We start from the raw sequence: 26,525 nt of genomic DNA, 5'->3' as shown, positions 1-26,525 counted from the left end.
TCTTTATCCCCATGAGTATAAATGCCTCTGATTTTCTTCCTAAGACTGAATTCCCCAAACCCCTTCTATCGTTGATTCCCCACCCTCCCCAAAACCTTTTGGAATATTCAAAGAATTGACATCCAGGATTGCCCTGAGCTGTGACCAATTCATACAATCAGCCCCTAGATATGACTGATCAGATCCCTGTTGGCTTAACTGGTGCAGGTCCCTGGACCTTGAGCAACCCAAACAAATGACCGACCATGATACAGTCAAAGGTCTGTGTATGGACTATGCCCATGATGGACAATATTGACTTCCTCTAATAGACCCTTTGACTGGGGACTAACCGTCAAAAATTTCTGCTATGTTCAATTTGGTGAATGACATGCAGTGTGTTTGCTGCTCAGGCAGCTGATACCTGCTGTAGATGTTCCATCTCAGTGTGCCATACAGTAAAATGTTCCCGATCCCAACCCCCAACCGCCAGTTCAATAGTGAAAGGCAGCTTGTGTGTCTGCTCTAAAAAGTTCTTCAGAATAGCAATGTTAACAGCCTTTGGCTCTGGCTGAAGTTCCAACAAGCCAGGCAATTCAGGGTATGGAGGGTACAAGCATGCAGATAGGCATAAAATCAGCAAGTTAAGAAGCAGCCCTGAGGTGCAGCCTGGTGCATTCTGTGAGCTGGTGTCCTCAATGTTCTCAATGCCAGTTACTGCTATGTCCTACATGTTACTGGTGATCAACTGCCAGTGTTCAGAGAAAGTGTCAGGAGGTTTGAGATGAGTTCTCAGGTGCTGGATGCCACTGTACATAGATGACAGGCTGGTGACAATGGATTGTGCCCTGAGCAGTTGCTGCTCGGTCCCCAAGATGGAGGTCATTCAGAGCAAGTGGTGAACTGAATTTGCTGTCTCCAAGCAAACTTAGTAATATGAGAGTTTGAATATTAATAGAGTGAGTTGTATTTAATAAGCATTAATGCCCACTAATTTTCATCCGACGGTTACTGAGCAAGAATCTCACCAATCCATTCCACTTGTGGATAGTGTAAAAGATGAAGTAAGATAAGCTTACTGTCAAGATAGATTTCGACACACTTGTCACCTGATTTTGCCACACATTGCACCCACATCACTTAGACCCTAAAAGTTAGAATTCTTTGACAAGGTAATGAGCAAGTTAGACAAAGGAGAGCCAGTGGATGTAATTTATTTGGATTTCCAGAAGGCCTTTAACAAGATGCCACACAATAGGTTGCTAAATAAGGTAAGAGCCCATGGTGTTAGGGACAAGGTACTGACTGGCAGAAGGCAGAGAGTAAGGATAAAGATGTCTTTTTCAGGATGGCAGCCAGTGACTAACGGAGGTCTGCAGGTGTCAGTATGGGGACTATAACAATTCATGTTGAACACCAGCGGTCTGGACGATGGAACTGAGGGCATTGTTGCTAAGTCTGTAGATGACATGAGGATAAGTGGAGGGACAGGCAGTGTTAAGGGAACAAGGAAGCTGCAGAATGACTTGGATAGGCTAAGATAAGTGGGTAAAAAAGTAGGAGATGGCTTACTTTACGGGAAAGTGTGAAATCATGCACTTTGGTAGAAGAATAGAGGCATTGAGTATTTTCTAAATGGGGAAAGGCTTCGTAAATCTGAAGCATAAATGGTCTTAGGAGACCTAGCTCAGGATTCTCTTAAGTTAACATGCAGGTTCAGTTGGCACTTTGGAAGACAAATGCAACGTTAGCATTCAGACCAGATTTGGGATATTGTGAGCAGTTTTGGGCCTTGTGTCTAAAGAACGGTGTGCTGGGTATGGAGGGGCTCTGGAGAATGTTTGCAGGAATGATCCTGAAAATGAAGGGTTTATTATATGAGGAGTGGTTGAGGACTCAGTCTATACTCAATGGACTTTAGGATAATGCAAGGGATCTCATCGAAACTTACAGAATACTGAGAAACCTGGATACAGTGGACATAGAGAGGATATTTGATCTAATTGTAGAGACTAGAACCCAAGGGCACAGCCTCAGAGTGAAGGGACAAACTTTTAGAACTGAGACAAGGAAGAATTTTCTTCAACCAGAGGGCTGTGGAGACTAAGTCATTGAATGTATGCAAGACAGAAATAGGTTCTTGGAAGGTTTTAGTAATGGAATCAAGTGTTAAGGGAAGAAGGTAGGTGAATGGGTTGGGAAACATATCAGCCACAATTGATTGTCAGAGCAGACTTGTTGGATCAAATCGCCAAGGTCTCCTACATTTTATGGTCCTATTATGGATTTCTAACATCTGCAGAATATTGTTTTCACACCTTTACATTGACTTAATGTTGACATCAATGCACAACAGAGCAACTCTAATCACAACTTCCAGCTTTCCACACTTAATGACACAAATTTGAACTCCAGAAAGTTCATTTCAGTTTATTCCATAAGTGAACGCCATTGCCTTATAACTTTCAAAGCAAAATCCATCTAAAGCTTTCTGCAAAACCTTTGGACTCGAAACATTAACTCAGTTTCTCTCTCTACAAATGCTGCCAGATTCGCTGAGTTTCTGTAGCATTTTGTTTTTATTTTGGATTTCCAGCAACTGCAATATTTTGGTTCTATCCAGACGCATTGTGAAAACACATTAGTATATTGAAGCATAAAATGTAATTCTGTATGTGTTAAAGTTTGCACAGGGTGAGACTCAAGAGGTCCTCAAGGAGACAGCTCAAGAAATTAAATATAAAGGTTTGGAGCAGTCATGGGTGTGATTAATGAATGAACGAGACAATTTCAGGTGCCTCCACATCACCAACAGTGCTATTTAGCAGCACCTGCTCAGCAATAACCTACTCAGTAATGCCCAGTTTGAGTTCCGCCAGGGCTTCTCAGCTCCTGGCCTAATTACAGCCTTGGTTCAAACATGGACAAAAGAGCTGAATTTCAGAGGTGAAGTGAGAGTGTCAGATCCTTAGCATCAAGGCCGCATTCGACAAGTGTAGCATTAACAAGCCCAAACAATAAAGGAAGATGGTTTGATTCTGGTTGTTGCATTTCAGTCATCTCAGCTCCAGGATTTCTCTGCAGGAGTTCTTCCCACTAATGTCCTAGGCCCAACCATCTTCAGCTGCTTCATTGATAATCATCCCCCCATCATAAGGTCAGAAGTGGGGATGTTCACCGATGATTGTGCAATGTTCAACATCGTTTGCAGCTCCTCAGATACTGAAGCAATCCATGTTCAAATACAACAAGACTTAGACAATATAGGCTTGAGCTGACAAGTGGCAAGTAACATTCAGACCACACGAATGCCAGGCAATGACCTTCTCCAATAAGAGACAACCTAACCACCACACCCCCTTCACATTTAGTGGCATTATGAATCCCACACTATCAACACCCTGGAGGTTACCATTGAGCAGAAAGACAGCTCGATTTTCCAAATAAATAGTTTGGCAATACGAGCAGGTCCCATGGCTAAGAATACTGCAGCGATTAACTCGCTTCCCGATGGCCTAAAACCCGTCCACTGTCTGCAAGGCACAAGTTCGGAGTGTGATGGAATAATCCCCAGTTACCTCTGTGTGCACCTTCAACAATGTTCAAGAATCTTGACACCATCCAGGACAAAGCAGCCTGCTTAATTGGCACCACAACCATAAGCATCCACTCCTTCCACCACTGATGCTCAGTAGCAGCAGTGTGTACTATATACAAGATGCACTACAGAATATGCATCTGTAGACAGCCCCTTCCAAACCCACAACCACTTCCATCTAGATAGACAAGAGCAGTAGATACATGGGAACACTACCACCTGCAAGTTCCCCTCCAAACAACTCACCATCCTGACTTGGAAATATACTACTCTTCCTTCATTCTCACTGGGTCAAAATCTGAAATTCCCTCCCTAATGGTATTGTGGGTCTACAGTGACTGCAGTGGTCCAAGAAAACAGCTCACCACCACCTTCTGAAGGGCAACCAGAGATGAGCAATAAGACAGCCAGCAACACCCACGTGCCTCAAGAGAATTAAATGAAAATCATCTGTTGAACTCGAAGATTTGCTTAGATGCAACCTGAATAAAACAGCAGAGAAATAAATGGAATGGAAATTACTGCAGACACCAACCACATAGGACAAAGCAAGTTGAGCCCTATTCAAAATTTCATTTCAGAATACTTTATTGGTATTCTTATATAATTTTGCATCTGCTTATATCTTCATGCATGAGTGGAAAAAAAATTGAGGATAGTGGTACCTTCCCTGTGTAATAAATTAATTTTTCATTCTCTTTGGAGAAATTAATGCACTTTCACCCTCCCATGTATAATTTGGAAGCCCCACCTCCCAACTATTCGTGTTCACTATTATCAAGTCACTACTATAGGCAAATCAGATAAAAGTGTGATTTCAGCTTCAAAAGAGATAACAAGCATTTAGTAAGGAAGATCAGAAAATAGACATAAAACTTGTAATTTCCTGACTGATCCTGGCATGCAGTGCACACGGTTTTCTAAGAATAATTTAAACGATCAAACTTCTAATTTACATCATGCATATCTAGCAGATGATACTCTCCACTGGCATCGCAGTAAAAGAATTCCTTTTGAAATCCTTCCTTTTTGTAACCATAATAATCACCTCTCATCTAGCTGCCCTTGTTAAAACTTTTTAAACTCCCAAGAATAAAAGTAAATTCTTTCTTGAAATCCTCTGTATATAAAGAGTCAACATCTTGAAACATGTCATTTCCTCAGCATGCATCTTGCTTGCATCTGAGCTCTGAAAATAGCATTCACTGCAAGGTATAACTGTAGGCCAGGCAGCATCAGAGAAACAGGAAAGCTGATGTTTCGGGTCAGGACCCTTCTTCAGAAATTTCTTAAGGGTCCCGATCTGAAACGTCAGCTTTCCTGTTCCGCTGTTTTTCTCCAGCTCCTTACTGTGTTATCTCTGACTCCAGCATCTGCAGTTCTTACTATCTCAAGGTATTATATTGTTTTCAGAATTGATTCAAGAGAACACTGCTAGTGCTGTTCCAGTTCGTAGTGTTGTGATCCTGCTATTACTTTCATTTTTGTAAACTTGAGGGAACAATTATTTACAGTATATATAAAATTAGATGAGGGAAGTATTATAGTATTAGCTAATTTTTCAGATGACAAAAATAGGTGGGAATGCAATTGCTGAAGATGACAAAACGATGCCGCAGAGGGATATACAAGTGGACAAAAACATGACGAGTGGAATGCTATTTGGGAAAATGAAAAGTTATGTACTTTGGCAAAAGGAATAGAAGGATTAAATATTATTTAAATGGAGAAAGTCTGCAGCAACAGAAAGCCTCAATTTCTCTAGTCATCCAGCATTCCCTACACTTACTAGCCTTGCCCTTCACATGAACAGGAATATATTTGGCCTGCACGGTGGCTCAGTGGTTAGCACTGCAGCCTCACAGCGCCAGGGACCTGGGTTCGATTCCAGCCTCGGGCGACTGTCTGTGTGGAGTTTGCACATTCTCCCCACGTCTGCATGGGTTTTCTCCGGGTGCTCCGGTTTCCTCCCACGGCCCAAAGATGTCCAGGCTAGGTGGATCGGCCATGCTAAATTGCCCGTAGTGTTCAGGGGTGTGTGGGTTATGAGGGGATGGATGTGGGTGGGATGCTTCAAGGGTTGTGGACTTGTTAGGCCAAAGGGCCTGTTTCCACACTGTAGGGAATCTAATCTAAATTACAAAATGCTTGGATATAAGTCCATCTGGTAACAGAGAAGACAAATGGAATGTTGGCAAAGGGAATGGAGTATAAAAAGAGGGAAGTCTTGCTGAACCTATACAAAGTCTAGTCAGATGAACTTTATACGGGCATTGGAGGCAGTCTAGAGAAGGTTTAACTCGTTGACCCTAAGCATGAAGGTAGTCTCTACTTAGGAGGAGTTGAATGCATTGAGCCTGTACTCAGTGGAGTTTAGAAGAATGGTTGAGATAAATAAGGAGAACTTGTTTCCCTTTGTGGGAGAGTCTAGGACCAGGGGTAATAATCTCAGTATAATGAGGTCTCCCTGTTAGGAGAGAGAGGAGGAATCTCTTCTCTCATCTGTGGAATTCTTTACCAGAGAGGATGTAGAGTGTGGGTGGTTAAGTATATCCAAGACAGAGACAGACAGATATTTAATCAGTAAGGTAATCAAGGGTTAAGGGAAAAGGCAGGAAAGTGGAGTTGAGGATTATCAGATCAGCCTGATTTCTTTGAATGGTGGAGCAGATTCAGTAGGCTGAATGGCTTATTTCTGCTCATACATCTTATGGTCAATTTCTTATGGTAAACTACTTCCAAATTTTGAATAACATTCGATTTACTCAAAATGATAAATGTCATGACCCATGGTCTCATTGAAAAGAGCAGCTGTTGCTTTATTTCTCTTAAGAAAATCACAGTTCATTCTTCCTTTCACTAGCCTCATGCTAATTCTGAGTTTCCTTTCCAATAGCTTCAAATTCACATTCCTCTCATGTTTATCATTTCATTCTGTCTTGACCTCCAATTTCTACACTTCTATCCTTTCTTGCCCCTCAACTATCAATTATGCTAATACAATTTTTGCCTTTTCTTAACACAGTAATACCAAGTCAAGCAGTTGCCATAACTCTCTACCATTAGTAGATTGCACTTTTTACCTACAACAAGATTGCTCCATCTTCCACCATTTCTATTTCCAAACCTGACCAACTGCTGGTATTTTGTATGTTATCTAGTGTTCATAAATAGAAATCCAAGATTTTATTATACGTTGAGTTTCAGATGTTTTCCAATGACAAGAAAAGCTACAAGTTGCTCCTTACTTACCTTTAGACTATGAACATTTTGTACAAATTGAAACTTTTCCTAGATCAGTTCTGTGGAAGTATCATGAAACATCCTATAACATTATAATTCTACTTGAAGTAAGAAAATGGACAGTGGCAGAAATGGAGTAGTGAAAATCAGAAATGAGCTGCAGAAAACTTAGAAAAACGAAAACAGCAACAAACATTGTACATTGAAGTTAGAAATATCATAACTAAAGTTAACATTTATTAAAGTAGAGGGGCATTGTTATTGTTACTTCTGTGAACTGGCAGTCATGCTTGTCATAAATTCAATAAAATTGCTATGCCTAAATGCCACAACCAATGGAAGTTTAATTGTTGAAAGATATCAGATTGTGATTTCTGGTTGGCACAGATGAGTTGGACGGAAGAGTCTCTTTCCATGCTGTATGACTTTATGACTATGTGGTATGTTTTCTTCTTTAAATATAGTAGTGTTGATGATGCCTCAGGTCATTTTTATGTTGCTTTTCCAGGGCCGATTTTCCATTGGTTACTGCGATTTTGACTTGAGACAATGCCACGAAACTACAGTGGACATTTTCCATATCAAGTATACAAAGAATTCATAATTCACAGGTCCTGCTGTACTGGATATGTTATTACCTTGTTTTGCAATTTATGAAGACTTACCCTTCACTATTGCAAAAAACAATGAAGATCCATGAAGCTAACATTACTTGAATACCTAGCACCAAACAAGCATTTTCTAAACAGAAAGAACTTAAAATATTCACACAGTTTAACTTGGAAAACTGAATGTACCAATAATTTATCAAGACTTCCTGACTGTTTATACATTATGTATATTTAGTGCAACTTTGATAAAAGTTGACAGTTCACTCACTTATCATGTAGCTCCATGCTGATTGCTGTGCAAAGCTGCTGTAAACTGAATAATTTATATTCACCATAATGCAGCCTATATTTTAGATCAATACAGGCAATGTTACTGAGGGAAGAGGGTGGATTTCAATACACCTGGAAGTGAGACACATCTTTCAAGTGGCATATTCTTCTTCTAATAGAACAAGTTCAATTTCATATCTACATTCTAGAGTCAACAAAACTCAAATCATACTATACAAAAATATCAGGAGCAAAACATTGCAGTGACTCAAGTTGTATCTAGTACAAATAATGATGGTTCTCGTTGCTGGAGATCAAGTCATCACTGCAGAAGTTCCTTGGGGACAGTGCCCTAACTCAACTATCTCCAGCACTCTCATCAATTACCTTCTTCGTCAGAGATCAGAAATGGGTGTTCATTAACAATTGAGATTGAAAGTTATCCACTCCCTCCTCAATTTTTGTGCTCACATGCAGAAAGACAGGAACAACATTTGAACTTGGGTTGTTAAGATGGTATTCATGCCATCTCCAACAAGAGAAAAATCTGATAATTTCCTCTTGACATTAAATGGTAATACCGCTACTCATTTCTCCATTGTCCAAATTTTGGAGGTCACCATTGATCAGAAACTAAACTGGACCAGTCACAAATATTGTGCAACAAATAACTCACCCCCGACTCTCCATTGCCTTTCCACTATGTAAAGGTATAAAAAAGAAGTGATGAAAGTCACTCCACCTGCCTGGATGACTCCTGCTCCACCAACGTTCAAGAAACTTGACATCATCCAGGACAAAACAGTTCACAGCATTCACTGCTAAACTTGAAATCTGGACCAGAGGTAGTGCAGCAAACTGCCAAAGCTTCCTCAACAGCATCTTCTAGAATTCTGAATCCACACACAAGAATGACAAGGAAGCAGGTGCTGGGAACACTGCCACCTGCAAATTCCCTCTCAAGCAACATATCATCCCTACTCGGAAATACTTCACATTCCATTCATCACTATAAATTTCGTATTTAACGACAATGTAGAAGTATCTACACACCATGGACTACAGAACTTCAAACAGGCCTACCACCGCACTCTTAAGGGCAATTAATGCTGGTCTAGTTAACAATGTACACATTACATAAATGAAAATCTAATGTATGTTCACGTATTTGGTTCACCATCTTGCATGGATATTGTAATTTAGCAAAGTAAAGATATTGACCATATAAAATTCAGTTGTAAGAAAAACAATGTAGCGTCTTCAAGACATTCTAAATTGATCTCTTTTCTGCCCTCCATTCAAAATAACCAACTTTAAAATTTCAGTCAATCCACATGATTCTTGCTCGGATTTTGCAGCAGTAATTAATGTTGAGATTGTCATTGTTCGCACTCATGACTGAAACAAACAGCAATGTCTTGAATCCAGAGGGTGTGCTATTCAAGTACTTTTCCCAACCTCACCTTCCTCGACCAACTGAAATCATTGGAAACCAATGATGAGAATTTACAAGTCTTGCTGTAGAAACCCTAAATAATGTTTCATCTTACTGGATCAGGAGTAACTACATTTTTAAATGCCATATGGAGTTAATAGTTACTGCCAAATCCTCTAGCAGGGCTTTTAGAGGAGAGGCAGTAGCACAGTAATAATATCATTGGACTAATCATCCAGAATCCCAGGTGAATTGTGTGTAGTCATGGGCTCATAGAAGTTGAGGAAATTTGCACTCAATAAAAAAATTCTGGAATGAAAGGCTAACCTAATGGAAACTCTGGTAAACAAGATGGGTTTTTTTTACAACAAAGTCATTTAAGCAGGAAATCTGCTATCCTTATCGGGTCTGGCTTACGAATCATTTCAGACCCACAGCAATGTGGTTAAATATTAACTGCCATTTAGATAATTAGAGATGGGTAATAAATACTGGCCTAGCCGGTGATGACACATCCCATTAAGACATTTCAAAAAGCTACTGTTATACTTGGGGAAATTTCAGAGTTCTCCACAGTGACAAAATTCCCCTGTTTAAAACAAATTCTCATTTCCATTGAGTAAAGGGAAAACCACAAAATAGTGTTCTTTGCGGGCAGTTTTCGTTGAGATCTGTAGTAAGTACTTTGGTTCAGGTTGCGTGGACGTTGGCAAAGTCTTACATTCATAAGTTATTCCTCAAGAAAGATGCATTTCAAAAAAATATATACTTTCACTGTGGGTTCTGTGTTTTCTAAACAACAGATTGGAATTTAGCTTCTTTATTTCCAAAAAAAATTAAAACATGTGGCTACTGAGGCATAACGCAATATAGACATATACAATACAAATGTAGAAAGATGGGGACGACATTTGAACTTGGGTTGTTAAGGTGGTAATATACAATAAGATGGTATGTATACAATATAACTGTGTCCAACTTCCATGATTTTCCAAGTGACCATGAATTAAACTCTTTTGTGGTTTGTGCAATTTAACCAAACAACCTTTGTTGCCTGAGATAATGGGAACTGCAGATGCTGGAGATTCCAAGATAATAAAATGTGAGGCTGGATGAACACAGCAGGCCAAGCAGCATCTCAGGAGCACAAAAGCTGACGTTTCGGGCCTAGACCCTTCATCAGAGTCTAGGCCCGAAACGTCAGCTTTTGTGCTCCTGAGATGCTGCTTGGCATGCTGTGTTCATCCAGCCTCACATTTTATAACCTTTGTTGCCTTCCTAATTTACTTTCTGTATATGGATCTGCTGTCAAATGGTGCATATAGACTTTAGGATGACAAATTAAATCAAATATTTTAAAAATGCATCTAAATCAGTTTTCATGTAGAATGTGCTGGTGTATGTATGTCAAATACAAATCTGTTCAATACAGTATTACAAACGATAATGTCTCCAGACATCCCCAAAAGGTTCACAATTGCGCAGACAGAAAATTCTGCACATGCAGACTTTGTGAAATGATCCGTCAATTTGAAAAAAGGCAGTGTCCAAATGTGCACAATATATATGAGCAAACAGAATGGAATTACATCACCTGCAGTATTGGCAGGAATACTGCGCAAGGACAGTTTGCACATGCATACTGAGTACTTTCGTGGCGTCAGCAATCTCATTACAAATGTACATTAAACTAGATTTCATTTAGGGAGGTGCCCACTTTATGAACTCAAATCCAAGCTCTGTGAACTCTCCATCCCACAGTCATTAACATCTCAAGTTCATCCAAACTTTAGTCTCAAGGCCATAATTCTGGGGACATAACTATCTTTCATGAACTTAAAATGTACTTGTGCATGTTTCCAAAAGCAACAAATCTAAACTTTGTCCAAATAATAGATAACAATAATAATCGAGCCTAGTCAAGGCAAATTTTCAGGAATAAAATAGCCTTTACATATACATGTATTTCAAAGGATGCTGCAATATTAGATAAGAAATCTGGATTTAGTGGTAGCCCATGTGATGTCAAGGCCCTGAAATATGCTTACCGAGGCAGAATACTCCTTTCAAATGGCAGTTATATTCATGGACAAACATGTGCCTTCCTTAATCTAAGAGGAGATCATTATGAATAATTGCAGTTAGAACTTTGATAGGTTCTAGTCTTGTGAAGTGAACACAATGTGTTAAACTGCTGCTTTGAGTAATCGACCTAAGATACTTCAATTTGTTATTTGTCTAGGCAAGGCTAGTTTCAACTCCTGTTGAGAAATAAAATTTGTGTGAAAGCGTTTTTTTAATTCAAATGTCAAGATGTCACAAAAAATTCTAGCGGTCATACTTTGATGACTATCAATCTTATAATTGTCAGTATGTCTTCCTTCTACTTTGGCCCTTTCATTTTGTTTTCAAATCCTATTCTAACCAGTTGCCCAATCAGAATCTTACTTAAATTGTTTTAAAATTACTGAGCAACTTTATCATCTTACTTCCTATTTTTGTCCATTTTCTTTTCACAGCCTAAATTGTTAGGTATTTTGTCAGCAAATAAGGAGTATATACACATTTACCTGTAATAATGAAAACATTTATGATCAGAATTACCTTATGCAATTGTCTTTATTTTGAATGTTACTTATCTCCCACAAAACTCCTGGACACCAATAACAGCTTGCATAACTATGTTTTTCAAAGTAGATGTATCTTTTTTGCAACAGCTCCTCTGATACAAGTTATTTTTCTAACAAGACAGTGAATCCTTGAAGGTGAGCGGGTTTCAAATTACTTGTCCAAACTTCACATGCAATGAGTGTTTCTGTCAGCATTGCAAGGCTTCAAGGCCAACATAGGCATGCATACTAGTGAACCCGACGAAGAGACTGGCATAGTCATCCTTAAAGAGCATGACAACATTGACAAAATCAACACCATTCTTCATGATCGGTCCAAATTTATCAGTGTTGGACCTGTCACTCAGAATGACTGGACAGCCTCATTTAAAAGCAAGCAAAGAAAGTGCTTGCTCAACTTGTGCAAGAACAATGAGCTGCCAGGTGACATTTGTGATAAGGTTCTGTAGAACATGAATCAGTCAAATAGTTGGGTGAACTGATACAACCAGTTTTTAAGCAAGATCTCTGTAAAAGTGAAGGCTTACAGAAAAGATGTTGTTAAACTTGGAAGCATTCAGAAAAGATTTAAGGATATTGTTACGGTTGGAGGATTTGTGCTATAGGGAGTTTTTTATCCTGGAGCGTCAGGGCAGAGTGGTGATCTTACAGAGGGTTATAAAATTATGACGGGCAGGGTCTTTGTCCCAGGGTAGGGGAGAACAAAAACAAGAGGGATTAAGTTTTAAGGTGAGAGAAGAAGGATTTAAAAGGGACCCAAGAGACTACCTTTTCATGCAGAGGTGATGCATGTATGGAATGAGCTGCCAGACGAGGTGGTGGAGGCTGGTCTGATTACATTTAAGAGGCATCTAGATGGGTACATGAATAGGAAGAATTTAGAGCGATAGGGCCAAATGCTGATAAATGGGACTAGATCAGTTTAGGATATCTGTTTGGTGCGATAAATTGGACTGAAAGGTCTATATCTGTGCTGTATAACTATGACTCCGTGACCATACAGGACTTGTATATGGATAGCAATGCAGTGTTCATGTGCTTATTTAGCTTAGCTAGCCTACTCAGTGTACCACTCAGAGAAGTCATTGACATCTGCACTGCAGCGCGATATCATGGTGAACTTTAAGTGAATTAATATTTGTTGAACTTATGAACTTGTGCAATTGAGTTCATAGAATCCCTACAATGCAGAAGGATTCTGTGCAGAGGGTCAATGCGTCTTACCCAAACCCAGCCCGTACCCTATCCCTGCAACCCTACATTTAGCACAGCCAATCCACCTAACCTGCACATCTTTGAACTGTTGAAGTAAACTGGGGTACCCATCAGAAACCCATGCGGACACGGGGAGAACATGCAAACTCCACACAGACAGTCACCCAAGGCTAGAATTGAACCCAGGTCCCTGGCACTGTGAGGCAGGAGTGCTAACCACTGGGCAATCATGCCATGTCAGTTTCATTGATACTGTGTGCCCAAAAAGATGGTGTTGCCATAGGAGCCCCAGGAGGTCCAGCACTTGTAAAATATCTTATGTTGGGTTTCATGAGAAACGTCTTTTTAATGGAACGATACCTAAACTTATATGCCTCACATAGTGTTGATAGCAATGATATATTTGCTATATTTGAATCAACAACCACTTGGAAGAACTTCCTTAATGAGTTCCATCTTGTGCACAAATTCACATGAAAATGTCCTAGTTGTGCAATCTGTCAGGATTTGTTCTCAATTATTGTCTACCACAAACCTATCTTCACTAATTAGTATATGCATTAGGATTCCTACAGTTCTGAGTGCTAAACAATTGACTTCATCTAAACTTCTTAAATAGGGCCAAAACCATTTATTCATTATGCAAGCTTGCTGCAGAAATTGGGTGCAAAGCTATCCTGCAAGAAAATTGTTAACCTGATCAGATCATGTTTTGTGTATTGTACTTGTTGAAGGCCCTAAGGCAGTCACTCTTGGTCCCGAAAAGTGCCCAGTCTACCTCAGATTTTGCTACAAGGGTGCAGTGTCTCAAATGGTTGACCAATAGGTGAAACATGCTGTTTCAGTCTATGTAGTCGCAGCTAATGGTACTCACCACTAAGAGGATGATGCTGCCGCCATCAAGCCAAAAAGACATTCTGCCCATCATGTAAATCAATAATGTGGTATGTGAATTTCAGCACCACTGTGATGTCAGTTAAGATATGTAGGTTGTACATCCCAAAGACTAGAAAGTTGTATCAAATAGCATGTCTCTCACTGTTGTCAGCAAGCCAGGTAGCAATCAAAGCCAACTGGTTTACACTCACAAGACTCACACAGTGCTTAATATTAGATCTGCAATTGGACATCATTTACTGAACAATCCTGAGTATACAAGGAATTACCCTGACAACCAATTTAGAATTGTCAGTCGGACTCTCGGAGCCATACTTGCATGTATTAGAAGCTACATACATTAATGCACAGGGCCAGGGTCCTGTTCTTTGTAGGCAGAAAGAATATTTATGGACATTGCTAACACACTGTGGAGATGGAGGAACACAGCAGGCCAGGCACCTTTTACGTACATTGCACCTGTTTCACTTAAGTAAGTGCCTATCACGTATTTTGTTGGTTTTTCAGGAAAATAAAATTTAACAAAGCCTAGCTATTAACTGATAGTAAGTGTTAATGGGTACATTCTCCATGGCAACACTGTTACCAACAATTTACCAACCAATCTGCACTTTCTTCTCATGCAACTGAAATCTTTATTTCCCCTTGAAATTATAATCTTGCAAAATGTCCTGATTAATGCCTGGTGAAGAGTTTTGATGAAATTTGCTTTTTTACAAAAATACTAATTTTGTGTACTACCAAGTTATATTATTAAGAAAACAATTCTAAATAGTCTGGAAAATGAAATCCTGTACACTTTTTGTTTAAATGTTTTATATTTGCAAATTATCTGAATAAATGCAACGTGGCAAGAGCCATTGTTCACATAACGGAAATTCTGCTAAGTTGTCCTGTTTTCTTTCTTCCAACCCATAGTTAATGCATTGATTTATGCTAGTAATGTTATTTCGAAGTATATTAATTACCTCACTACAAATTACAAAAATTACTTGTTTTTAAATTATATCTAAATCTTCAGGACGAGTATAATACAGAGCTGAAAGGCAGAATAAAATATTTAGGGCCATTTGTTTTAAAATTAAATGCCAGTGGTTAAATTTCTTGAAATACAGAATGAAAACAGCACAATACCTAATCACTGAGACAAACCTCCAGAAATGAATGACAGGTACTATGAGAAATTTCCAGCTTTAATCCAAAGTTTTGTTATCTTTAAGCATGCCGTAAATTCAGACATTGTGCCCTAAATCACCTGCATCCCCAATAAAATTGTTCAAAAACATTTTGAATGCTTCAAAAGTCAGCTGGATATAAATTTGGAACTATGAATTTAGAGGGCTGGAGAATGGAACTAGCTGGGTAGCTTTTTTGGGAGCCAGTACAGCCACAATGGACCGAATGACCTCTTTCTGTACTGTAAAAAGACTTGATACCAAACAAACATGCCATTAAATAAATCCTTTAAGATTTGGTTTGTGTACGTTAACTTATATACAGTATGCCTCAATGTCCAATAAAATATTTGATATTGAATTATCAAAGATAATTTTCCAAAAACAGAACATTAAATCTGGGCAATGTTAGAATATTTCCAAACTGTATATTTCTTCTAAAAAATGTGAACATTAAAATTCCAGTACAAAAACACTCTCTACACAGTCATACAATAACTCCAAAAGTCAGGGTGCAACTAAATTGTTTGAACTAGTGGCAGAGTCTGCCAGCGTTATGATTAAATAAATTACTGGCACACATTTTGCATTGTTAGACTTTCATTGTTTAAAGCAATAAACACAGCATATATATATGCAGCAATCCTGAACCTAAAGTGCCATACAGTTTAGGGGACGAGAGGGAAGCTTAAGGCTTTTACTGTTAAACGGGTAAGAAACATGTAATAATTAATAGTTTATACAATATGTTTTATTTATACCGGACTAAACGTAGCACCTTATAATTCATAAAATCTGAGGAATCAGGCTGTAATGAATCCACATGGAATCCATCACTCATTGCTGTTTTTAACACTTCCTCTACAAATATCTGAAAATTGTTAATTTGCTCATTTGTAGGTACAATCCATAATCTTTTTAAATTTTGTCTTGTATATTCATCTTCAGGGAGCACAGCCACATGTCCAACCCATTGTAGTGTCAAATGGTATGGATCCTTTTTCTCATAGCCACTTGGTAAAAGTTTACCATTCACGAAATAACAAAACTTGGAGCTCAAATGTCTCAAAAATTCAGCTGACGTGCAAAATATATTTGCATCAAAGACCTCTGTGCTACACGAGGTTAGATTATACATCTGTGGGGCTGGTTTAACTGTAAAGTAAACAGTCTGCAATCTCTGATCAAGAGTAATGTTCAGCATTGCGTTCCTTTCTGCTTTGGCATTTTCAGATTCTCTCTCCTGCAAAGCATGTATCAAAGGCTGGATCTGGTAAAAATCAGCTTCTCTTTTCAAGAGCCCCACTTCTTGAAAATCATCTGGGAGGTCGAGATTTGATGTGCGCAGAAAATTTAGAATGTATCGAAATATTTTCCCATCTCTGTCAATGAAGAAGTTACCATGCTGATCACTAGTTGAGGGCATTTTCCCACTGAACATGATACCCAGCATCGAGTCTGGATAACGCGTTAATGTTGCTAGAGAACTGGTGTATAGCTTTCCTCCTACATTTAATGTTATCGGGTCAGACATACTGATTTGCCACTGTGCAGTATCTTAATTCGTTACAATCTATTTTATAGGAAAAAGACAAAAACATATAAAGAAATGTTAAGAAAGCAAAGCATTGTTTAATGCAAAGATCTAAAGCATCCTATTAAACAGAAATGCTTCTGATATCCCTTCACAATCACCCCTTTGCTATTAGCAGGTTGCAACTTCTTATCCATAGCCTCCTCTTTTCCTGATCAAGCATTTTATGTAACACTTTTGTAATTCTATTAGTTTTCCAATGCACCAGGAAAGAAATGGGACTGGCTTTGTTTGAGGGGCGTTATAATACTTGATTTGAAATATGGTTAGTAAGTGAAGACTTCTTCTAATCTTACATACATTAATAGTCGAACTGAAAATGGATGCAATAGAAGCCCCAGAAATCCTCGTACTTTAATTACTTTTAATGAGTTTGTAAATAATGTGCTTGCTCTATGGAATACATTTTGAAAACACGATTTTTTTAACATATTTTATGCTGTACAGTGAAAGAATAACAGTGTTTGTTGATGCACTGCCAATTGGAAATGCAGGTTTTACGCCACTTTTTACAGTATGTCATTTTCTCACACAAATAATTGAATGTTGAAAATCCTGATAATCTGCATTAGTCTAAAAGGTATTATGTAACTGTTTGTTGTGAAATTTAGAGTAGTCCTGATCAATCTCTAACTCTCAGTCCTTCAGCCAATACCAAAAATGTTGGATTAATTGCATTTGGTTGATGATGATTGTAGAGCCTTGTTTGCAATTTAGCTATTGTGTTTGTCTACTTAGCAGAGACAAAGCAATTAAATAGTTATGAAGCATTTTGTAATGTCTTGAGGATTGATAAAGTGTTACAGTATATAAATCCATCCACTGCCACATGCCTTGAAGAAAATATGAAATCGTAGCTCAAATCTTCTCATTATTGAATTGTTAGAGACCAGATTATGACCCAAGATATACATTACAGATGTGGAAATCCTGGCATATTGGCCTATTTGGAAGTAATACTTTTGTAGCTTTTGATGGGCAATTCGCCTGCTCCCCAGAAGCCTCCACAGGCGTTGCCAACAATACTGACTCAATACAGTTTGAGAGAGGAAGCATAGTGTATGAGGTTTGGAAAACTCTAACTGCTCAACAAGATCTTCTACCAACTCAACAGTCACATTTAAGTATTTTCAACAGGAAATAATTTCCTTCTGTTGTATCATGGATTTTGTGAAATTTTCCATTAGATCATTACGTGAAATTTGTAGGAGAATAGCGCAAACTCAGTTAGTTTGTATGGACAGACAGAATAAGAATTAATCATTTTGATTCTGGGCTGCTGGTCTGAAGCCTCGATTTCATGCCTAACCCAATGGCTAATTGCACAGTATCATGACTTCAAAAATCAAAAACACAGATTTGTATATCATAGTATCCCAATCGCTGGAAAACAGGGCAGCATCTTGAAAATGCCACACCCACAAAATAACCTTTTTGTTAGGTTTGTGTAAGTCTTCATCTGAATGGAAGAATAAATACTCAAGAAATAGTGAGCTCAAATCCAATGAAGATGACTTTACTTTTAGGAGCAATTCATCTTAGAGGACATCTGGAAGGGGCTGAATTGAGAAAAGTACAGTTTATACCCCCATTTTTAAAATATGACTAGCATACTGGATAATCTGACCATATTTTTGTTTACATGGTAATAGTTTGCTTCTGAGGAAACCAGATATTTCAAGTAACTGCAGGCTGGTAACTGGTGCTGCTCTGATAATTTGGAGAGTCACCACACCATATTGTTTGATTCTGTCATATTGAAGTCAGTTTTCAGATCAACCAGAAGCTGATTAAGGCACAGAAACTGGAAATATTAGCCCATAACCAGGCTTACACTAGCAACGACAGCTTTAGAAGCAGCTTTTCGGCATCTAACCTAACAGCTTGCTAAAATTATTAAGAAAAGGCCTAGGAGCAGATTTCTATTCAATGCTTTCATGAAAATGTGTTTGGGGGGGGGGGGGGGGGGAGAGAAGAAAAAAGAAAAATATATTTCTGCATTGTCTTGTTTGTTTCAATTTCTTTGTCCCTTTCCCATAATTCGGGGAATTTCACTTGATCTTTTTAAAAACACTTCATTTCTTCATTCTGGAATAATATTTGCCCTGTACTTTTCAGTTAATATCAGAACCTCACTATGAGACAAATACCAAGATATTAGTACAGTGCTGGGGATTTTGTTCCATGTGAATCTGATGAGTAAAATCCCTTCAATAAACTTCTGTATTGGAATTCTAAATGTGGTTATAAAGGAAGATTGGATTGATGGGAGGATGCTGCGATGAGAGAGGAGGCTCCTTTAGAACACAAACTTGAACGGAATTGTTGGGCCAGGTTACTGGTTTTTGTTTTATGAATAATTTGTTATTTCAAGGGACATGCATGCCATTGCTGGGCCAGCATTAATTGCCCATCAATAACTATCCTGGAGAAGATGCCTTCTTGAACCACAGCTTCCTTTAGTGATAGGGACACCCACACTGCTGTTAAGAAGCAAATTCCAGGATTTTGACTCAGCAACAGTGAAGAGACAGTGATATACTTCCAAGTCAAGAATGGTGTGTGGTTTGGAAGGGACCTTGTAGTAGTGGTTTTGCCACATATATCTTAAGCCCTTGTCCTTCCAGATAATAGAGATCATGAGTTTGGAAGGTGTGATCGGCCAAACCTTGGTCATTTACCGCAGAACTTTTTTTGATGACATACACTACTGCCATTGTGTGATTATGAGTGAATGAATATCAAACGTGGTGCCAATCATTGGAGCTGAACTCATTCAGACAAGTTGCGAGTATTCCATCACGTTCCTGATGGCATGATGATGATGGTGGTGGTGGGTGGGTGGGTGGGGGAGGTAGGAAGTGTATTACATGCTGCAGAATGCCTGGCTTCTGACTTGCTCTTGTAGAGACAGTATATACATGCCTGGTCAACTTGCTCAAACTGGTGAGTGATTTCCATTTGTGCTAATCCCTGTTCAGACAGAATTTCACATTGGCACTGGGTTCCTCTTGGAGATATGTGGCCCACAATTTGAGCAATCTGGATGACATTCCGACTTGTCCTTCGTGTCAGGGTTTCTTGTATGGGTTTCCACTGCACGTCCTTCACTTCCTTCCTTTTTGCCATCTGGGCACACCGTGGCATGCCTCACACCATCCAGCATTGACAGAGACCTCTAGTGGTGTACAACTGCTATCCACTACAGGATAATGAAATGTGAGGCTGGATGAACACAGCAGGCCCAGCAGCATCTCAGGAACACAAAAGCTGATGTTTCGGGCCTAGACCCTTCATCAGAGAGGGGGATGGGGTGAGGGTTCTGGAATAAATAGGGAGAGAGGGGGAGGCGGACCGAAGATGGAGAGAAAAGATGATAGGTGGAGAGGAGAGTATAGGTCAGTCCAGGGAAGACGGACAGGTCAAGGAGGTGGGATGAGGTTGGTAGGTAGGAGATGGAGGTGTGGCTTGGGGTGGGAGGAAGGGATGAGTGATAGGAAGAACAGGTTAGGAAGGCAGAGACAGGTTGGATTGGTTATGGGATGCAGTGGGTGGAGGGAAAGAGCTGGGCTGGTTGTGTGATGCAGTGGGGGGGAGGAGACGAACTGGGCTGGTTTTGGGATGCGGTGCGAGAAGGGGAGATTTTGAAGCTGGTAAAGTCCACATTGATACCATTGGGCTGCAGGGTTCCCGAGCGGAATATGAGTTGCTGTTCCTGCAACCTTCGGGTGGCATCATTGTGGCACTGCAGGAGGCCCATGATGGATATGTCATCTAAAGACTGGGAGGGGGAGTGGAAATGGTTTGCGACTGGGCGGTGCAGTTGTTTATTGCGAACCGAGCGGAGGTGTTCTGCAAAGTGGTCCCCAAGCCTCCGCTTGGTTTCCCCAATGCAGAGGAAGCCACACCGGGGACAGTGGATGCAGTATACCACATTGGCAGATGTGCAGGTGAACCTCTGCTTAATGTGGAAAGTCATCTTGGGGCCTGGGATCGGGGTGAGGGAGGAGACGTGGGGGCAAGTGTAGCATTTCCTGCGGTTGCAGGGGAAGGTGCCGGGTGTGGTGGGGTTGGAGGGCAGTGTGGAGCGAACAAGGGAGTCACGGAGAGAGTGGTCTCTCCGGAAAGCAGACAGGGGTGGGGATGGAAAAATGTCTTGGGTGGTGCGGTCGGATTGTAGATGGCGAAAGTGTCGGAGGATGGTGCGTTGTATCCGGAGGTTGGTGGGGTGGTGTGTGAGAACGAGGGGGATCCTCTTGGGGCAGTTGTGGCGGGGGCGGGGTGTGAGGGATGTGTTGCGAGAAATGCGGGAGACGCGGTCAAGGGCGTTCGCGACCACTGTGGGGGGAAAGTTGCGATCCACTGACCCCTTCACCCACTACCAACACAAGTCCTCTCCTGGACACCACCCCCAGGCCTCCTACCTTCCCTCGGCATCTTCATCTCCAACTGCCGTCGAGATATTAACCGCCTCAACCTCTCCACCCCTCTCACCCACTCCAACCTCTCCCCCGCCGAATGGGCAGCCCTCCGCTCCAACCCCAACCTCACCATCAAACCTGCAGACAAGGGTGGCGCAGTGGTAGTATGGCGCACTGACCTCTACATCGCCGAGGCCAAACGCCAACTCTCCGACACCACCTCCTACCGCTCCCTCGATCATGACCCCATACCCGAGCACCAAACCATCATCTCCAACACCATTCATGACCTCATCACCTCAGGGGACCTCCCACCCACAGCCTCCAACCTCATTGTTCCTCAACCCCGCACAGCTCGTTTCTATCTCCTTCCCAAAATCCACAAACCTGCCTGCCCTGGTTGACCCATCGTCCCAGCCTGCTCCTGCCCCACCGAACTCATCTCCACCTATCTGGACTCCATTTTCTCCCCTTTGGTCCAGGAACTCCCTACCTACGTCCGTGACACCATCCACGCCCTCCACCTCCTCCAGGACTTCCAATTCCCTGGCTCCCAACACCTCATTTTCACCATGGACGTCCAGTCCCTATACACCTGTATTCCGCATGCAGATGGCCCCAAGGCCCTCCGCTTCTTCCTGTCCCACAGGCCCGACCAGTTCCCCCCCGCCACCGACACCCTCATCCGCCTAGCCGAACTCATCCTCACCCTCAACAACTTCTCTTTCGAATCCTCCAACTTCCTACAGACCAAGGGGGTGGCCATGGGCACCCGCATGGGCCCCAGCTATGCCTGCCTCTTTGTAGGTTACGTGGAACAGTCGCTCTTCCACACCTACACAGGCCCCAAACCCCACCTCTTCCTCCGTTACATTGATGACTGTATCGGCACCGCCTCTTGCTCCCCAGAGGAGCTCAAACAGTTCATCCACTTCACCAACACCTTCCACCCCAACCTTCAGTTCACCTGGGCCATCTCCAGCACATCCCTCACCTTCCTGGACCTCTCAGTCTCCATCTCAGGCAACCAGCTTGTAACTCATGTCCATTTCAAGCCCACCGACTCCCACAGCTACCTAGAATACACCTCCTCCCACCCACCCTCCTGCAAAAATTCCATCCCCTGTTCCCAATTCCTCCACCTCCGCCGTATCTGCTCCCACGATGAGGCATTCCACTCCCGCACATCCCAGATGTCCAAGTTCTTCAAGGACCGCAACTTTCCCCCCACAGTGATCGAGAACGCCCTTGACCGCGTCTCCCGCACTTCCCGCAACACATCCCTCACACCCCACCCCCGCCACAACCGCCCAAAGAGGATCCCCCTCGTTCTCACACACCACCCAACCAACCTCCGGATACAACGCATCATCCTCCGACACTTCTGCCATCTACAATCCGATCCCACCACCCAAGACATTTTTCCATCCCCACCCCGTCTGCTTTCCAGAGAGACCACTCACTCCGTGACTCCCTTATTCAGTCCACACTGCCCTCCAACCCCACCACACCGGGCACCTTCCCCTGCAACCGCAGGAAATGCTACACTTGCCCCCACACCTCCTCCCTCACCCCTATCCCAGGCCCCAAGCTGACTTTCCACATTAAGCAGAGGTTCACCTGCACATCTGCCAAAGTGGTATACAGCATCCCCTGTACCCGGTGTGGCTTCCTCTTCATTGGGGAAACCAAGCGGAGGCTTGGGGACCGCTTTGCAGATCACCTCTGCTCGGTTCGCAATAAACAACTGCACCTCCCAGTCACAAACCATTTCCACTCCCCCTCCCATTCTTTAGATGACATGTCCATCATGGGCCTCCTGCAGTGCCGCAATGATGCCACTCGAAGGTTGCAGGAACAGCAACTCATATTCCGCTCGGGAACCCTGCAGCCCAATGGTATCAATGTGGACTTCACCAGTTTCAAAACCTCCCCTTCCCCCACCGCATCCCAAAACCAGCCCAGTTCGTCCCCTCCCCCCACTGCACCACACAACCAGCCCAGCCCTTCCCCTCCACCCACTGCATCCCATAACCAGTCCAACTTGTCTCTGCCTCCCTAATCTGTTCTTCCTATCACCCATCCCTTCCTCCCACCCCAAGCCGCACCTCCATCTCCTACCTACCAACCTCATCCCACCTCCTTGACCTGTCCGTCTTCCCTGGACTGACCTATCCCCTCCCTACCTCCCCACCTATCTTCTTTTCTCTCCATCTTCAGTCTGCCTCCCCCTCTCTCCCTATTTATTCCAGAACCCTCACCCCATCCCCCTCTCTGATGAAGGGTCTAGGCCCGAAACATCAGCTTTTGTGCTCCTGAGATGCTGCTGGGCCTGCTGTGTTCATCCAGCTTCACACTTTATTATCTTGGATTCTCCAGCATCTGCAGTTCCCATTATCACTGCTATCCATTACAGATGTCTTGCACATTGCAAACCATATTTAACCTTTGATAAGGTTGGTAGTAGACTTCCAGGCTGCCTTCAATTTTTATGGCCTCAAGGAATCCATTAGCCATGTTTAAATGCACTGCTGTAGGCTATGGTTCTTCCTGAAAGGGGATTTTACTGTATATTTTCTGCACTTTTGTCCCACACTCCTGATCTTTGAGTGCTCAGTGTACAGTCAAAGTCATACAGCATGGAATCAGACCTTTTGGTCCAACTAGTCCATGCCAACTATGTTCCCAAACTAAACTAGTCCCACCTGCCTACGTTTGGCCCGTATCAGTCAAAACTTGTCCTATTATGTACTCATCCAAATGTCTCAAATAGTCTAACTGTACCTGCATTCACCAATTCCTCTGGCAGTTCATTTCCACACTCTAACCACTCTCTGTATAATATAGCTAACCCTCATATCCTTTTTAAAATCTTTCTCCTCTCACCTTAAAAATATGCCCCCTAGTTTTGAACTCCCCCACCTTACAGAAAAGGCCACTGCTATTTACCTTATCCATGCCCCTCATGATTTTAAGCCTTTATAAGGTCACCCCCTTGACCTCTTACACTCCTTATAACTCCATTCCCAACAACATCCTGGTGAATCTTTTCCAAATCCTCTCCAGTTTAATAATATTCTTTCTATAACAGCGTGATCAAAAAAAAAAAGAGGCCTCACCAATGTCCCGTACATATTCACTGACTTCCATGCAGGAAGTCATTGAAAATCACCCTGACTCCGTTAGATCGCCCTAGTCACGTGTTGTTACTATTTAAGTTGCCCGCACCCAGACCTCTTCCTGTGGCAACATGCCTTTTTCTATTTGAAGTCATAGAGATGAACAGCACAGAAACAGACCTTTTAGTCCAACTCATTCATGCCGACCAGATATCCTAAATACATCTAGTCCCATTTTCCAGCATTTGGCCCATATCCCTCTAAACCCTTCCTATTCATATATTCATCCAGATGCTTTTTAAATGTTGTAATTGTACTAGCCTCCACCATTTCTTCTGGCAGCTCATTCCATATACACACCACCCTCTGTATTAAAAAGTTGCCCATTAGGTCCCTTTTAAATTTTTCCCTCTCACCTTAAATCTATGCCCCCTAGATTTGAATTCCCCCACCCCAGGGAGAAGACCTTGTCCATTTACCCTATCCATGCACTTCATGATTTTATAAACTTCTCTAAGGTTACCCCTCAGCCTCTGACACTCCAGGGAAAATAGCCCCAGCCCATTCAGCCTCTCTCTATAGCTCAAAACCTCTAATCCTGGCATCATCCTTGTAATTTTTTTTCTGAACCCTTTCAAGTTTCACAACATCCTTCCTATAGCAGAGAGACCAGAATTACACACAACATTCTAAAGTGGCCTAACCAATGTCCTGTACAGCCACAATATGACCTTGCTACTCCTATGCTCAATGCACTAACCAATAAAAGAAAGCATACCAAAAACCTTCTTCACTATTCTATTTACCTGCGGCGCCCCTTTCAAGGAACTATGAACCTGCACTCCGAGGTCTCTTTGTTCAGTAACACTTCTACTTCTCTTCCTAATGTCTCCTGTGCTGCATTCATGAACCTGGTAGAGTCTCTGTGGTCTGATGTCAGCAGACACTTGCCAATATAACCAGGTAGCAATCTATTGTGATTAGGTGCAGCTTTCTATGAAAAAGGCAGTCTGCCAGTAAACCATACAGTCTACTCACTGGTCTGCTCCTATCCGAGATCCTGGAAGAGGTTGCCTATCTGACTGCTTGCCTCTCATCCTAGACCTTCTGTTAATGATTTTAGCAAGCAACTAGGTTATGTCTGTGCCCCGATGTTATTGGGCAGGGAGCATGCAGTGTCAATCAGTACACTTTAGGACTTCCACAGTCAATGGTCACCGGAAGAATGCATTTCTGTGCTGCTTCATCATCATTCAATATATTTTAATTTGAATTTATAAGTTTCCTTTTTGATTTTTGTTAGACTAATTTTGTTTAAATTTGCTTATTTTGATATAATATAGTACAGAAGAGGATTTGGGGCAGCCAACTATCCCAGTCATATGCTGTCAGTAGTTATGAGACATCTACCTTAACAGCACTGTGCACGTACCTACAGCATGTATAGTTCAGCAATACACGGCAGCTACTCACTACCTGTTTAAGAGCAACTAGGGCAGCATCACTCACATATGATAGAAAAAAAACAAGAACAAGAATTCAGTGAAATATTCTTGCAGCCGCAGTTACCATGTGTGAAGCACTGGAACATTCTTCACCTCATTTTTCCAAGTTATCTTACGAAAAAAAATGACAAACGGATTTGTGCATTAGAGATACAAATAATCTAGTTTATTTAGATTTCACAAGCCTATCAAATTCTTCGACCAATAAAAAGCTGGCTCAAATATGTTGACACCAAATATAAGTCTACTTTCTAAAGTTTACTGTGTTCTTTTTGCTTCCCAATAGCTAAATTGTCTGTCAGTTAAATATTAAATATATTGCAAACTTTAACACTGCAATAACATAACAGCCCTGGCCCCACGGTTTGTCCTAAGAACCCATATAGAGCAGAAGCATTTTTTTTGTTCGCCACTCTAGTACGGAGAGAAAATAAAATCTAAAGCAGATTTTCTTTTTCAATAATTCTATCCTAAATGAACACACTTGATCCAAAAGATTGTGGCCCCGCAATGTGAAACTGCATTGTTTCAAAATGCTTCCCTCAATTACAGCTCCGCTCCCCTAACTTCCTCCCTCTGGAAAAGCCGTTCGCTCCAAAGATGAGGCACATGTGAAATGCAAGCAAACGCTGCTGGACTAAAGGCTGCATTGTGTACAGTGCACTGCACTCACCTTGTATCAACCCAACTTCATGACAAACCCGTGGTGGAAGCTGGTAGCGCTTTAGCTTCTGGACCTTGTGGTTTTATTGCCCGTTGTTTATGTGACGTTGCCAAACCCTCACCAGACAGCGAACTACAACGCCTATAATGCACCGCAACACACATGCGCG

General features: G+C 41.6%; 2 protein-coding genes across 6 annotated transcripts in view; one reads left to right on the top strand and one right to left on the bottom strand.

Annotated features, from left to right (window-relative positions):
- The window catches only part of mitd1 (MIT, microtubule interacting and transport, domain containing 1), a 35,636-nt gene extending 25,384 nt beyond the window's left edge, over nucleotides 1–10,252 (top strand). For all 3 annotated transcript variants that reach the window (XM_048533441.2, XM_048533442.2, XM_048533440.2), the window contains one exon: nucleotides 7,329–10,252. In XM_048533441.2, coding sequence (XP_048389398.1) covers nucleotides 7,329–7,424 — 96 coding nt within the window. In that variant the 3' untranslated portion in view covers nucleotides 7,425–10,252. The remainder of the gene's footprint in view (nucleotides 1–7,328) is intronic.
- Nucleotides 10,253–15,141: 4,889 nt separating this feature from the next.
- LOC125453533 (BTB/POZ domain-containing protein KCTD21-like) lies at nucleotides 15,142–26,472 on the bottom strand. 3 transcript variants are annotated; one of them, XM_048533266.2, is made up of 2 exons: nucleotides 26,366–26,472; nucleotides 15,142–16,626 (listed from the first exon to the last, which is right to left on the bottom strand). In XM_048533266.2, the coding sequence occupies exon 2, from the start codon at nucleotides 16,585–16,587 to the stop codon at nucleotides 15,805–15,807; it is 783 nt and encodes a 260-aa protein (XP_048389223.1). In that variant the 5' UTR covers nucleotides 16,588–16,626; nucleotides 26,366–26,472; the 3' UTR covers nucleotides 15,142–15,804. The 3 variants fall into 3 exon arrangements, with proteins under 3 accessions (XP_048389223.1, XP_048389224.1, XP_048389225.1); XM_048533267.2 differs by lacking the exon at nucleotides 26,366–26,472 and adding an exon at nucleotides 25,757–25,806; XM_048533268.2 differs by lacking the exon at nucleotides 26,366–26,472 and adding an exon at nucleotides 24,188–24,261.
- Nucleotides 26,473–26,525: the final 53 nt, after the last annotated feature.

Source organism: Stegostoma tigrinum, chromosome 6 (genome assembly GCF_030684315.1).
Source record: "Stegostoma tigrinum isolate sSteTig4 chromosome 6, sSteTig4.hap1, whole genome shotgun sequence".
NCBI lineage: Eukaryota > Metazoa > Chordata > Chondrichthyes > Orectolobiformes > Stegostomatidae > Stegostoma > Stegostoma tigrinum.
This window is presented reverse-complemented; position numbering and strand designations above follow the sequence as displayed.